At 36.0% G+C, this 16,968-nt stretch overlaps 1 protein-coding gene across 1 annotated transcript in view; it reads right to left on the bottom strand.

The window, feature by feature from the left end:
* Window positions 1–3,034: 3,034 nt before the first annotated feature.
* The window catches only part of ADGRG7 (adhesion G protein-coupled receptor G7), a 77,033-nt gene continuing 63,099 nt past the window's right edge, over window positions 3,035–16,968 (bottom strand). Inside the window, exons 14-16 of the mRNA XM_007095993.3 lie at window positions 16,119–16,274; window positions 13,907–14,063; window positions 3,035–3,295 (exon numbers count right to left, since the gene is read on the bottom strand). Coding sequence (XP_007096055.2) covers window positions 3,035–3,295; window positions 13,907–14,063; window positions 16,119–16,274 — 574 coding nt within the window. The remainder of the gene's footprint in view (window positions 3,296–13,906; window positions 14,064–16,118; window positions 16,275–16,968) is intronic.

Below are 16,968 nucleotides of genomic sequence, written 5' to 3'. Positions count from 1 at the left end.
TGCACTTGCTCTTCAACTTCCAAAGCACCAACTAATTAATTCTTGCTTTCCTCATCCACTGCATTGAAACTCTGTTCGGACAAGGCTCTAACAGGTTCATTCAGAGTAAGGGAAATGATTGATGAGCCCATCCTCAGTGTAACTGTTCACTCTCCACTCCAGGATATCCTGTCAACCAGGTCATCCCTCATCCCTCTACCTCACAGTGGGTATGGGACTCAGTCTGGCCCAGTACTCCCCGAGTACAAGTGTCTGTGGGCACGTGGCCAAGGAAGGTAAGCCGGTTCTTGGCTCCTTTTCTCTTCCTGCCCCTGCTTTACTCTGGATCATAGGAACCGAGCCCCACAGGTCTCTGGCTCAGCTGGTCTTCACTGACAGGAAGTTGCAGGGCAGGAAAAAGGGGATGCTAAAGGCCAATTTTCAGCCATGTAATCCAATTGGAGGATGGAGTCAAGCACAGAAGGACAAAGATGCAGGAAACAGGGAGAGAAAAAGAATCCTAACACATTCTTTGAACTCCTTGCTTTTGAACTCTAGACCTAAAGTTAGTATCATCATATATTTTGTTCTCTAAACCAGGACACTTGAGAGGAAAAAGGGCTGCTAGTAATACATAAGTCAGGACAACAGGTACAAATTAGGACTGACTCAGGCAAAGTAGAGCTTATAATCACCCCACCTAAAACCAACTCAGTCCTTGGACTTTATAATTAATTGAGTCATAAAATTCTCTTTGACCCTTAACCTACTTTTAGTTGATCTCTACCACTAAACTTCCTGACCACTGCATGAGGTAAAGGTTTAAATCAGTAGAATTATTTACAAGTGGTAGGATTTCAGGGTAGATGGATGAACGTCGATGTCTGCCTAACTCATTCTCCACAATATGTATGTAAAATTATCCTCTACAAGTTTGCACATTTTTTGGTACAGCCATTCCAGGAATTCCAAAATTCCATGGAATTTTGTTTGCTATACTCCCAAGAAGACTGAAAAAGTGAAAAGAAAACCAAAATTGCCAACAGAACACACATACTCCACTCTGAGGCTAAATGAGGCTCTTTGGTGATTTTTTTTTTCACTTTAAAGTGGCCCTCACTTAAGGTTTACTTTCATTTGAATATAAATTTGGGGATATAGAATCAGTCACCCACATCTTTCAATTTTCCCAGTGTCCAGCCCCTATCTAGAGATATAACTATAGCACCACTAAAAATACTCACTTCTGGGAACTGCTTTTCTTCTTTATCCTCTTCCCTTTACTTTTTCCCATTACCCTGTAAGGTCTCAGTTATTCTGCAGATGAGATAGGCTCTCAGCTAGTCTAGGAGTTCAACAGTCATTTAAAACCATTTTTATAAAAAATCACATGTTCTCTAGGGTGTGGTGAGAAGGGTATGTCACAGCTCACATGACATTTGTTAGTCCCTTAGTTCAGTGCACTCATCGCAGTTGCCTAGTTTATGACGCAACAGAACACCACAATTCAAAGACTGCATCTCCTAAGTTCAGTGGGAGTGCTCCCCATCCTAGTGGAGGTCATTTTTTTATTCAGGAAGCCTTTCATAATTCAAGTGTTTGAAATTCCAGGAGCAGCTAAATCTTTGAAAAGCTGTAAGTGGTGATTGTGACTAACTTCTCATCTTTGGAGTCTCAGTGTCTCTTCATCAATAAAAACATAGATGTATCAAGAACCAGAAGGAAATATACAGAGACTTTAGTAACGAGCTCGTATTTTTGTGTCTCAATGCCCATTCCTTTTCTCTTTTTTATTTTTTTAATGTTTATTTATTTTTGAGACAGAGACAGAGCACGAGTAGGGGCAGGGGGGGGAGAGAGAAAGAGAGAGAGAGAGAGAGAGAGAGACAGGGAGACACAGAATCTGAAAGAGGTTCCAGGCTCTGAGCTGTCAGCACAGAGCCCAACACGGGGCTTGAACTCGGGAGTGCCAAGATCATGACTTAGGATGAAGTTGGATGCTTAACCAACTGAGCCACCCAGGCACCCCTCACTGCCCATTTCTTTTTTTAAACAATTTTTTTTTATTTTATTTATTTTTGGGACAGAGAGAGACAGAGCATGAACGGGGGAGGGGCAGAGAGAGAGGGAGACACAGAATTGGAAACAGGCTCCAGGCTCCGAGCCATCAGCCCAGAGCCCGACGCGGGGCTCGAACCCACGGACCGCGAAATCGTGACCTGGCTGAAGTCGGACGCTTAACCGACTGCGCCACCCAGGCGCCCCTCACTGCCCATTTCTTATACAGCCACTTCCTCTGGTCACATAACATGCTCTCTTTTGAAAAAAACATCCCTTTTCAAAACAGAAAAAAATATCCTTTTCCAGAGATTAAACTGGTACAAAATTATTAAGTAGAAATAAAAGTATAAGAATAAAAGTATAAATTAAAATATTCACAAATCAAAAGTATTATATATATATACAAGCAATTCCATACAGTGTTCATTAGGAGTCATTTTGTTTTTTGTTTTATTTGTTTATTTTGAGAGAGAGAGAGAGAGAGACAGAGCAAGTGGGAGAGGGGCAGAGAGAGAGGGAAAGAGAGAATCCTATGCAGGCTCATGCTGCTAGTGCAGAGTCTGATGTGGGGCTCAAACTCACAAAGCTATGAGATCATGACAGCAACCAGGAGTCAGAAGCTTAACCAACTGAGCTACCTAGGTACACTTCTTCTCATGTCCTTTTCATGAAATTGTAAAATAATTTGTTTTACCAAAGTTTGTCACATAGACTTTATGATATAAGTAGCAATTATAACCTTAAATTCTCTTGAATGCTGGGTAGAATTCTTCACCTCATACAGGTAAGAATCTATTGAATAATAGAAAAACTTCCAAATCTATTATCCCTGATGATAGTAAACGACAGGTTTTATCTGATTCTCAGCCTTGAGCAAAGTATGCTGAGGGAGACTTTCTGGGAGGACTGAGTAATAAACAAAAGAAACAGAATAAGCAAAAACTTAAAATGAGTTGAATAAAAAGAGGATTACAAAAAGTAATAGTTTTACTGTCTAGATGCTTGGGTTTGCTTGGTCACTTTCAGAGAGTGTAGTTTCTTCTGTAATTACAGATGGTTCCAGCAGCCTAAAGTGTTCATTTAGGGCTGGAAATGACCTGAGCATGTTATACATCCTCACACGCAGCCTCAGTGAGGTCACTGATGGCAATGACTTCTTTCTCCCAGTGGATAGTGACAGCAACTTCAACACTTTTGAAGCTTCATCCTGGAAGATTTTTGTTCTGACAGTGTAGAGGACAAAAATTTGCAATCCCTGGAAGATAGAATAAAAGTTTAATGTTAGATCAGTGTTGAGATAACAGAATCAGGGAAACAATTTATTTTACTCTGCCAGACACCCTTCTCATCATGCTCAACAACTCCCCAACTTCAGTGATTATATCTGCAAGCTATTGTGCACTTTGTTGAAAAGATGTTCTTCTCATATATGAAATGCTACATGTAGGCAGGAGAACTGGAAGACTTGAATTCAGGTCCCAGTTTGCCACATGTTGGCTGTGTAACCGAGAAGCTCTTTCTCTTCCTGACACCAACTGGGAGTCCTACAATTCAACTGAATTCTGACACTAACAACACAGAGTTAGTGTCAGATTCCACAGGTTAAGGCTCAGTCCCATGACTGCTTTCACTTCAGATGCTAATAGCAAATATTGGGTCCCCATATTACCCACACTTCTGTCTGACTTGACTACCATGACAGAGGTTCCCATAACCCACCTCCCCACTTCAGGTTTGATAATTTTCTAGAAATACTCACAGAACTCAGGAGAGCTCTTTACTTCCTATTACCTGTTTATTATAAAGGATACAACCCAGGAGCAGCCAAATAGAAGAGATCATAGAACAAGGTGTGGAGGGAGGGGCATGGAACTTCCACTTCCATTCTCTGTCCAGGTGCACCACCCTCCCAGTACTTCAATATGTTCACCAACCCAGAAGCTCTCTAAACCCCTTAATTTAGGGCTTATTATGGAGGTTCCATTACACAGGTCTGGTAATTCAATAATTAGCCATTGGTGACCAACTCAATCTCCTGCCCTTCTACCTTTCCTGGAGGTTGAGGGGTGGGGCTGAAAGTTCCAAGTTTCAAATCAAGGTTTGGTCTTTCTGGCAATAAGCCTCCAGCCTAAAGCTTTCTAGGGACCCTGACCACCAGTCATTCATTAGCACACAAAAGAAACTCATATCACTCCAAAGATTCCGAGGATTTTAGGAACTGTGTGTCAGGAACTGAGGACAAAGACCAAATATTTTATGTTTGAGTGTACCAGAGTAATTTCGTTCTTTTCCTAACCTGTTTGGTTTTTTATTTCTGAAGGAGGTAGATTGACTACGGGTTACCTAATTCTTCCAGTTCTAAAAAAAAAAAAAAAAAAAAAAAAAAAAAAAAAAAAAAAATTTAAGCACTTCTATTCATTGCTTTTCTGTCCTTTACATATAAAGATCAGATGTGCATGAGAAATTTGTCCATAAAAGACTGAGTACTATTTTCTGTACATTTTTAAAATAAAAACTACCACTTCATGAAGTCCTATTGGTATCAGATACTGCTTTTCCTTTAATCCTCATTATTTAATCCTAACACCAACCCTATGAAATGAGTCTTACTCTCCTTACTATCCTCATGTTAAGTGAGAAAACTATAGCTCAGATAAACTAAGTAACTTGCCTAACATTACCCAACCACTAGTCAGTAGAGTCTGGAGTTGAACTCAACTCCATTTGGTTCCAAAATTCTTCTATCCAATATACTACTCAACCTCTTGCTAGTAACTACAATAGAAAGATATTATAAAGTATATGATAGCATCTAAGAGTCCCGTGCTAATTTCTCATTAATATCCTTGGTGGAAATAACAGTTTAAATAATATCTATAGTTGAGTAATAGTATTGTGCCAATGTTCACTTTTTGATTTTGACAACATACCAGGGTTATATAAGATATCACTACTGAAAGCTGGGAAAAGAGTACGTGGGAACACTATACTATTTTGCAACTTCTTGTTTTACACTATTTCAAAATTAAAAGTTATTTTTAAAAATCCATCATGTCTCCAGATTGGCATCTCTAGAGCCCAAGCCTTATTAGGATTTATTTCTAGAATCATATCCTATGAAAACTGTGGTAGGAGACTTCTGGTACTGTGGTAAGATAACCCAAAGACTCTGAGAGGTTAACTAATAAAATCAATACATATCGGCAAGAGACAGACCAGTTCTCTGGCCAAAAGCAGGAAGGTTAACTTGATTGTTATCCAACAGGTGGTACCTACTTATCTGGGCCAGGCCTTGATGACACAAGGAAGAATGCACAGGGACACAGGTTTCAGAAGGACAAAAGTGTTCACTGACCATCCTGATTGTTCAAGGAAGAGAGATTTATTTTGAAGACATGAGAAAACTGGTCCTCTTTGTGGAGTACACTATTTCATCTTTAAATTCTAAGGTAAAGACAAGACTGGATAGAATCTCTTGTTATGCAACAATGAGGAAAAAGATCTAGACCATGGAAAATTCATAAAGACACCATCCTGTGAAACTCTGTCTGAGTAGCATCCCAATATTTCTATACTCCCAAAATCCCAAAGGTGTTATTGAAAAAGACAAAATGCATGGACCAAACTAATTCTCACTAGCACAAAGATCAAATTGTGTTTTTTAAGTAATATTTATAGCACATAGTAAATGTCCATTAGAATTATAGCATTCTAAATCTAGAGGGAGGCTTACATATAAACAACTCACTTTAGTGTACATAAAAGTCAAACCCTTGTTTAAAGTGAAGATTTCTAGTTCTTACCTTGTAGATTCTGATTGACTAGGTAAGGGATGAGGCCCAGGAATAAGCATTTTAACATACTATGTAAATTCTGACCTAAGCAATATTCAGACACACTTTGAAAAACATAGTATCAATTTTAACACCCTCCTCCATTTTATATTTTACATGTGTCACTCAGAAAGGTTGCATGATTTTCCTAAAATCATATGAATCATTAATGGTAAAGCTGGAAGATAGCCTGACTCTCCTTTAAGTTCAGTGCTCTTGCCATATGGCCACCCTCAGTTTTACTAGACATTATTAACATTTTGTAATGAGCCTCTAGTTGTAATGTGCCATTCATATCACAGAGAAGAGAATATCCTTTACTATACCTTCTTTCTGGTACTTTTCTAAATTCCTCATCACTCTAGGCAACAAGCTCATGAGGCAATTGGTAATCCAGACCGACTAAGTTTATCCTATTTATTTCCCTTGAGGAATTTCCACTGGGTGTTGACAACAGTGAAAAACTACCTTATATCCATTTAGATTTAGTGGCAGGCACACATCCGGTGTTTAAGGCACTAATAAAAAGGCACTCTAGAGGGCTACCAGATAGAGGGTGAGGTGCTTACAAACATTAAACATGGTGGTAGCAATTTAAACATCCAAGCAGCTCTCACACTGCACTATACAGACTTTATCATTTGTGGTCCAGGCAAGTTTATCTAATACTTTTCCAATAGTTTCCATTTTGTATCAAAGACTTGCCTCGTCAGTGATATTTGACCAGGGCCAGAAACAACCAACATGATGGCAACTTCACACAGTGGTTACTACTTTCAGTGATGAGACAATCATCAAACACTGCAGTGTCTTCACAAAATATTAGACAAGTATAGCCCATACTGATATTAAGCAAGATGTTACCTACTATGAAAGATACACAAGCATGTTTCTTGCATGAGAGAACTGAAAACCTAGTTAAGGAGATGAAACTTGTATACATAAAAAGTTCATTGCTGAGTACAAGAAGAAAGAGGACAAATGAACTTACAAAACTACAATAATTCTATTCAATTTGATAAATTATATATTTTTTATTTATTTAATAGTTAAATTAGTAAAGCTAGAATTAAAGTCATCACTTTAAGAGTTTAAAGCCTATAAGCAAATAATTTATGTGGATTATACCAATGTCAATTTCTTGGGTTTGATGTATTATAGTTGTATAAGATGTTGTCATTGGCATAGCTGGATGAAGGGTACATAGGAACTCTCTGTATGATTTTTGTAACTTCCTAGGGGTCCAAAAAAAATTTTTTTTTAATTTTAAGGAATTGCATAAGAATGGGAAGAACCAAAAAGAAGAAGAAGAAGGAAAACAAAGAATTTTAACCTTTTTGCACAGCATAAAATTTTAGTAAGTCTACAGAATTTCAATAAAAAAGAGATTACTGCCAAGAATTAAATGCCAAGCTAATTTGTGGTTCATGTGTCATGGTACCTAAAGAAAAAGTATCAGTTAGCAAAGTCCTCATTAATATTTACTAACTACCTGGGGCACCTGGGTGGCTCAATTGGTTGAGCGTCCAACTTCGGCTCAGGTCATGATCTTGTGGTTCGTGAGTTCAAGCCCCACGTCAGGCTTTGTGCTGACAGCTCAGAGCCTGAAGCCTGCTTCAGATTCTGTGTCTCCCTCTCTCTCTGCCCCTCCCCTGCTCATGCTCTGTCTCTCTCTCTCAATAATAAAACAAACATTAAAAAAATATATTTACTAACTACCCATTAAACAGTTACTCAAAAATATAATACTATTAATGAGATATTCATTAAGATTTAAAAGTTAAATATTAGGACATTCCAATATAAAATGACTAGCAAAAGGCATTGAAACTATGTAAGTATAAGAAAATGCAGTTGAGTATGTCAACTATACCTCAATAAAAAAAATATTTTTAAAGAAAAGAAAATATAGTTGAGATCATTATCAAATATAATCCAAGCATTGTAAATAGCTCATGAAAGAAAATAATGTAGACGCTATAATTTAACAATAATTGCGAAGTAAATTTTAAATTGTACCAATAAAACCATGAGACAGGAAGCAGCTACACTGTATTAATGTTATTACCTTAAAAAGGAAGAAATCAATACATATTGTTTTACTCTGCAAATTGAAAATTATATCTTACAAAATTGTAATATTTAATAAACAAAGATAACAACAGAGGGAAAATATTCTAATAATTAGAGATTAAGTAAAAGAATACATAATTTATACAGCACAGTAAATATAAAACATAGGAAGAAATGGATAGATGTGAAAAAAGAAAATAAGACAGAATAAAATCAAACATATTAGTTTTGATGGCTAACATTTAGCTAAATAGCTAAAAGATTAACTTTTTTAATAAAATGGAAAAACAATCAGAAAATTATTTTAAAAAACACAAATCTAAATATATGGGATCTATAAAATTTTTAAATCTTTATATTTGAGTGAGAGAGAGAGCACATGCAAGCGGGAAAAGACAGAGATGGAGGGAGACACAGAATCTGAAGCAGGTTGCAGGCTCTAAGCTGTCTTCACAGGGCCCGATGAAATCCACAAACTGTGAGATCATGACCTGAACTGAAGTCGGATGGACGCTTACCCAACTGAGACACCCAGGTGTCCCTAAATATATGGAATTTAAAATGAGGTAAGTCAAAACCAAAGTGACATAGAAAGCTTAAAGATTAAAACTATAAGTAGATAAGATCAAATAAAAACAAATTAGAAGTTGCTACATTAATACATAGAAAATCATACTTCAAGACAAAATGGGACCTAGAGTGCCTTGTTATATCAATGAAAGATATAATGCACCAGAAATATACAACATCCATAAATTTCTAGGAACATGAAATACAGCATTAAATTGTATAAACACAAATAGCAAGATTTCATATACAGAGGGAAAAGTCCTGGTAGTATTTTTTATCAGAGTAAAAGTCATTGTTCACTATGAAAGAAGGCATACAGTTAAGACGCACAGAGAGAAATTCTGATTTCAAGATAAGTCTTTCAGGGGTGCCTGGGTGGCTCAGTTGGTTAAGCATCCAACTCTTGATTTCAGCTCAGGTCATGATCTCATGGGTCATGAGTTCGAGCCCTGTACCAGGCTCTGCACTGACAGTGCACAGCCTGCTTGGGATTCCTTGTCTCCCTCTCTCTGTCCCTCCCCTGCTTGCTCTCTATCTCTCTCTCTTTCTCAAAACAAATAAACATTAAAAAAATTTTTAAGATAGGTCTTTCAGTAATGCATACTTGTTTTATCTTAGAGTTTGACATTCTGCATGCATACACACAAACAAAAATCCTCTAAGGTCAAGCAGAATTATCTTCATTTTTAATCTAACATTTTTGTTCATTTATGTCACTATTTTTATCATGATAAAAATCAAAAGATCACCATAATCCTTCTTACAGTAGATTCTCCCAAAATACTAATAGAATGGCTTACAAAAAAGAAAAAGAATATAAATCTTCATCTCTGATTTTAATACAAAATATAAATGCAATGTTTTTTAAAAGATTTATAATTAAATATATACTTGAGATAAGACTCAAGGAATAAAAGCACCTTTAGTCTTATGTATAATTATGTCACAAAAACAACTTCATAAGGTTCTTCTTTTATTTTTTTTTTTAATTTTTTTTTTCAACGTTTATTTATTTTTGGGACAGAGAGAGACAGAGCATGAACGGGGGAGGGGCAGAGAGAGAGGGAGACACAGAATCCGAAGCAGGCTCCAGGCTCTGAGCCATCAGCCCAGAGCCTGACGCGGGGCTCGAACTCACAGACCGTGAGATCGTGACCTGGCTGAAGTCGGATGCCCAACCGACTGCGCCACCCAGGCGCCCCAAGGTTCTTCTTTTATTAAATCAACCCTCATGAAGATAAAAACTACAAACTCTGAACAAAATATTTTTTAAAACCTACCTGAAGACACTGAAGGACAAATAAAAGCAGTTTGAAACTGGAAGGAGAATCTACATTTAAGAAAAAAGGAACTATAACTGGGTAGGATTCCTGTTGTGTGTGGTTTTTTAATATCTTTCTGCCAGAAAGCACACTCTGGTCAGCCCCACACAGGATGACTAAATGAGGGGTTAAAATAGGCAGTCTTATTAGGTTGAAGAATTGGAGGACAGGATTTAGGGCAACTACAACATCTGAAAAATAAGGAAGAATATTCAGAATATCCAGGAGGAAACAGAGAAGGGGAGCTCCAGATTCTGTTTATTAATTCTACCCAAATCTCTAATTACCTATAAACTGTAAATGCATAGAGTAAACACTAAGAAGTCTGTCTATGGCTAAAAAAGACTACATAGAGATTTCAGCTGTTGTCCACCCTAGGAGAGATAGTTTTCAGTTTTAATCCAGCTAAGCTAATTATATGCTAAGTCCATTCTTGGTAGGAATAAAACAGAATGCAGAGTTGCTGCAGTGTATTATTTATAATGTCCAGGAAACAACCAAACTTACTAGACATATAAAGAAACAGGAAAACAAGGCTCATAGTAAACAAAAAGATAATCAGTAGAGATTGACTAAAATGACCCAGATGTTAGAGTTAGCAGACAAAGATTTTAAAGTGTTATGATAATACACGTAAAGTTGTAAAAGAAAATGTACTCAATTATGAGCCAAAAATTAAGAAAATCATCAAAATAAAACCTATTAAAAATTATAAGATAAAAATTCTGAAATGAAAAAAATACAGTATCTGAAATAAAAATCACTAAATAGAGTTAACAGAAGACTGGAAATGATTAAAGATAAAATCAATGTCCTTGAAGAGGATCACTAAGATAATCCTATCTGATGAACAGCAAGAATAAAGAATGATAAAGAATAAACAGCTCAGGAACCTGTGGAACAATATCAGATGGTCTAACATACATATGATTAAATTCCCAAAAAAGAGAAAAGTAAAAGAACAGGGTAGAAAAAGTATTCGAAAAAACAAAGTTCAAAAATTCCTCAAGTTTGGTGAAAGATCTAAATAAACAGATTCCAGGAACTCAGCAATCCCAAGCAGAATGAATGCAAAGAAAATAATACCTGGGCATATCCTAGTGAAAATGCTGAAAATCAAAGATAAAGAGAATCCTGAAAGCAACCAGAGGAAAATAAAGCATTACATAAATGGGGGGGGGGGGGCAGGAATATGAAACACTGAGTGTGTCCCATTAGAAACTAGAGCAGGTTTGTGAAATGACTTCTTCATAATACTTCATAAAAGTGAAAAAAATTTTTCAACCCATAATTCCATATTCAATGATAGTATCCTTCAAAAATGAAGGCAAACAGAATAAAACACTTAAAATGGCAACAGAAAACAAACGGCAAAATGGTACATATAAATTCACCCATATTAATAATTGCATCAGCTCTAAATAGACTAAATATTACTTAAAAGACAGAGATTGTCAGGATGAACAAAAGGGTAATACCTGCCTATTTGCTATCTACAAGATATATACTTTTAATGTAAAAGCACAGATGGGTTGAAAGTGAATATATTAAAAAATATATACCCCATTAATCCAATATATACAAGAAGGCTGAATATCAGATAAAGTAGATGTCACGGCAAAGAGTACTTTCAGAGTTATAGATGGACATTTCCAAAGGACAGTCAATTCCCTCAGAAGACATCACAATAATAAATGTATATGCATCTAATAGCAGAACTTTAAAATACGTGAAGCATATTGACAGAATTAAAGGCAAAATAGACAAATCCACAATCACAGTTAGAGATTTTAATGCACCTCTTTCAGCAATTGAGAAAAACAGGAAAAAATATTGGTAAGGATAGAAAATCTGTACAATACTAAAAATCATCTTAACCCTACTGACATTTTTAGAACACTACACCCAACTACACAATGCACATTCCTTTCAAGGGTAAATGTTTTATCAAGATATAGCAATTCATGGCCATAAAACCATCATCAATAAATTTAAAAGAAATGAAATAAAAAATTCACACAGAACTTACCTAGACTGAATAATGAAATAACAGAAAAACTAAATAGACCAATAGCAAGCAAGAATATTGAATAAGTAATCAAAAGCTTCCTAATAAAGTCCAGGACCTGATTACCTCACAGATGAATTCCACCACACATTTAAAAAATAATTAATATTAATTCCTCTTAAACTCTTCCAAAAAGCTGAAGAGGATAGAATACCTCCAAACTCATTTAATGAGGTCAACATTACCCTGATACTAAGCCAGACAAGGACACTGCTGGAAAGAAAATTGCAGGCCAATATCCTTGATGAACATAGATGCCAAAATCCTCAACAACTATGGGAGGTGATAGATGTTTTAATTATTTTGATCTTGGCAATCATTCAATAATGTATATGTATATCAAATCATGTTATACACTTTAAATATATACAATTATAAAAATGAACTATTGGGACCTATTCAAGATAAAAAGCTTCTGCACTGCAAAGGAAACAATCAGCAAAACTAAAAGGTAACCCACATAATGGGAAAAGATACTTGCAAATGACATACCAGATAAAGAGTTAGTATCCAAAATCTATAAAGAACTTACCAAACTCAACACCCAAAAATCAAATAATCCAGTGAAGAAATGGGCAGAAGACATGAATAGACACTTTTCCAAAGAACACATCCAGATGGCCAACAGACACATGAAAAGATGCTCAATATCACTCATCATCAGGGAAATACAATCAAAACCACACTGAGATACCACCTCACACCGGTCAGAGTCGCTAAAATTAACAACTCAGGAAACAACGGCAAAGATATGGAGAAAAGGGAACCCTCTTGCAATGTTGGTGGGAATGCATACTGGTGTAGCCACTCTGGAAAACAGTGTGGAGGTTCCTCAAAAAATTAAAAATAGAACTACCCTACAACCCAGCAATAGCACTACTAGAAATTTATCCAAAAGATATTGGAGTGCTGATTCATATGGGCACATGTACCTAATGTTTATAGCAGCACTTTCAACAATAGCCAAATTAAGGAAAGAGCCTAAATGTCCATCAACTGATGAATGGATAAAGAAGATGTGATTTATATATACAATGGAATACTACTTGGCAATGAAATCATGCTATTTGCAGCATCGTGGATGGAACTGGAAGGTATTATGCTGAGTGAAATAAGCCAGTCAGAGAAAGAGAGATATCATATGTTTTCACTGTGAATCTCGAGAAACTTAACAGAAGACCATGGGGAAAGGGAAGGTGAAAAAAAAATAGTTACAAACAGAGAGGGAAGGGGGCAAACCATAAGACACTCTTAAATACAGAAAACAATCTGAGAGTTGATGAGGGAGTGGGGGAAAGGGGAAAATGGGTGATAGGCACTGAGGAGGGCACTTGTTGGGATGAGCACTAGGTGTTGTATGTAAGCAATGAACCACAGGAAAATACCTCCAAAAACCAAGAGCACACTGTATACACTGTATGTTAGCTAACTTGACAATAAATTATATTTAAAATAAATAAATAAATAAATAAATAAATAAATAAATGCGATTATATCTGTCAATTATTCCCAATTATTCCACAATAAAGGTTTTTTTTTAAGATAAGACACATAATCTTATAAAATTGTTAGAAAACAGAGAGAAAGAAAAAATTCAGCCAATCCCACAGGGATCTAAGCTCCAGCAATAACTGTAACATCGTCCTTGTCAACCATGGTGAGGAGCTGTCGTGAACCTATTGCATGGGAGACAGGAATCAGCAAGTGTTTGCTAAGCCAATTGCTGTACAAAATTTCTTCTGCTTAGAGAAGAGAAAATAACGTGGTCCAACCCTACTATAATTATATTCTATAAACTCCATCCAGGAAAGGACACAGTAGGTAGGTCATAAAGAGATTTCTTTCCTCTTCCTTCAAAATGTACTAAAAATAGAGTTTCCTAAAATGTAATAAACAATGACCTTCAGGGGTTTCAAAAGAAGAAAACTTCAGTTTAGTCCAGGGTGATGTCATCCCCACCACTGCATGGTGTGCTACTTTCAGACTAACCCACACCATACCTGAGTAGTGTTGAAAAGGCAGAACATGTAGCTGAAGACAGTCCTGACGACATCATTATCAATTAGCATAAGGTATGCCAGAATCCAGGTAATTCCAAAAACAACTGCAATTGATAACATACTAAGAATCTTCTTTAGGGATGAAACCTTTTTTGTGCTAGGTAAGAGAAAGCAAGAAAGAAAATATGAGATTTTTACTTACTAATATAATTTTATTTATTAATATCATGGTTACCCTCTAATTGAGAATACATATTCAGCTGTCCATACACACTATTTAACAATATTATGCATTAGGTGGGAAAAGCACATTAGACCTATGTGCAGATAAAATATGATTTAGCAAGCTTTATTTGTAAAGAACGTGATACCTGCTTAAAAGCTCAGGCGTAAACAGTCCCTTAAATACTACTGCAGTCACACACAGTACTACTGTGTGTGAAATTTCACACGCAAAAATATCAATGTTTTCTTTGTAAAGGAATTTTATTTTGGTAATTACTTTGTGGATCAGCCAGTGAGCAATCCTTTTCTGAACATCTGGGACTTTCCCATGATGCAGGTTGATACGGGAATGACAGGTTATTACAATGTAGAAATGTAGGAATCTGGGCTCAGCCATATGACTTACTAGTGGGATGTTAGCAATTGTTCCACAAGCAGAAGCTTGAATGCATTTTGCTCAGTAGAGCTGGCCTTTTTTTATTGCTCTTTGGAATCCTAACTTCACTATGTCGAGAAGCATAGACTGGCCTAATTGATGATGAGAGACCACATGGAGCAAAGGTTAGTTTTCCCAGCTGAGCAGCTCCCACTCGAAACCAACCAACCAAACACCATCAGGCATAAAAATAAGTCATCTTAGATCATCCATCCATATTCAAGCCATCCAAGACCAGAAAAACCACCTGATCAACATTCAAATTTATGATAAATAGTAAATATTTGTCACTCTAAGCCACTAAGTTTGGGGTGGTTTGTTATGCAGCAAAAGCTAACTGATACAACGAAAGATAATTTGTTAAGCAATTAAACTGTGACCTGATTTTCACTGTAACTAAGCCAACTTAAGAACAATGATCTACCAGTCAAAATTAGAGATACACATTTGTTGCTGTCCGTGGCCAAAATGATACCGTTTTGTACAAAGCAAATATAACTAATATGCAATTAGACTAAGAAGATTTTACCAAGATTTTTCTTCATTACCAGTAAAATAAAGATTTGAAAGATTATCAGTGATAGTCTTTGCCCCCCACATTTCCTCTCAATGTGGACTATCATTCATATAGGAAAGATGATACTTACTCTTGATCAATAAAGCACATATTTAAGATGATATTCCCACTAATGACAGTTTTCACCCATATGTGCATACCAAATGGATCCATTCAGTGACCAACAAAACTCACAGATGTGCTTATAGTAAATGTACTGGTGATAAACACAGTCTTGTAAAATTAAACCTGCTGGGTTCATGGCTTCATTAGCACTGTGTTCTAACCAATCTGCATTGTTGGGAGGTGGGGATGGACAGTACATTTGTTTAACAGTTTCTGTTATTTGTCTCTCCAACTGAAAGCTGTTTTGTTTACCAGGGATGACAATGAAAAAGCTTATTGGAGTCAGAAAGGTTATAGAAAGGAGAGAAGCAGTATACATGGGAATTGATAATCCAGAGAATCCAGGGAGCATATGTCCCCCCTGCAGGAAATGTGGACCCAATGTTTCCAGACGCTCCAATATTTTCAAGAGAAAATACAATTTTTAGGTGAAATCTCCCAATTTTATATGTTTTAAATGAATTTTAAAAACAAAGCCATACTCAGATTCAAGAAACACATGTAAAATATAGCCTGTAGCTCTAGTTACCAGCATCTCCTCACAATCTTCCAACTTCTTTAATTATCCAAATCTTATTTCTTGAATATTTGAGACTGGGAGAGAAAAAATTTTTTTCTCGAAGTCTTTGGGTTTAGTTTTTAGTTGGGCTCATATAGCACAAAAGTGTGTTATGTAATACATTGTTGGAAGATGAGGGGAAGATTTACTTTCTGAGACAAAGTTTAAAAGAAAATCTGCCTTGCAAACCACGTATCCTTGCCATTGTACCAGAGTCTGAAAACTCTTTGGGGAACTGTGGACATATTAAAGTGCTGTATTATGTATCAGATGAGTCATGCCTGAAGTTTCCCATAATTGGTAATCTTACCTTGTCAGATTGCGATTATTCTTCCATATCACTTTGACTATGATGATAATAAATATAACAATATTGTTGATGAGGATAATAGTCACAGGTAAGACGAATGACCATAAAAATGGACTAGTTATAAGATCTTTTTTATCTGGAACTGCCAGCCAGCAGCTATGGAGAGAAAAAAAATAATTTTAGTAGACTACAAAAGCTATACATACTAGTTCTCTATGTTATTAACGTTACTGACATTCATTTTACTGAAAGAACTGCTAAAAGCCAATATTGCTTCGCATTCCATATATTTGAAATGACTTTCAAGAATTCAACCACTAGAAAAAAAAATGAAACGGATTAGTTCTGCTGTATTTCTTGATGTATGGGCTAGTGGAAAGAAAATGGCTTTTCAGTCAGGCAGACCAAATTTACATGTCGCTCTATCACTTACTAGATGTCTGACTTTAGGGAAGTTATTGTTTTATTTCATTCTTGAACATGGAGGACATCAAATGGTTCAAAATTTTAAAGGTACAAATAATCAGAGAAAGACAACTACCCCTACAACCATCCCTCCTACAACTATCCCTTCTCACCTAGTTTCTATCTCCAGTGTTAATCAATGTTTCTTGTGTATTCTTCCAGATTTAGGCTATGCATAAACCATCAATTGTTTTTTTCTGATTTTTAAACAAATCATAATATATGATACTTCTATACCTTACTTAACAACATCTCTTGGAGATAACTCCAGATGAGATTATAAAGATTGTTCTCATTACTTTTTATAGTTACATACTGCTCCATTATTTTGTTATACCATAAATTACTTACATAGTTTCTTACTTTATAAAAATATTTTAATAGT

Source organism: Panthera tigris, chromosome C2 (assembly GCF_018350195.1).
Source record: "Panthera tigris isolate Pti1 chromosome C2, P.tigris_Pti1_mat1.1, whole genome shotgun sequence".
Classification (NCBI taxonomy): domain Eukaryota; kingdom Metazoa; phylum Chordata; class Mammalia; order Carnivora; family Felidae; genus Panthera; species Panthera tigris.
The sequence above is the reverse complement of the archived record's forward strand: the minus strand, read 5'-3'. Positions and strand labels throughout refer to the sequence as shown.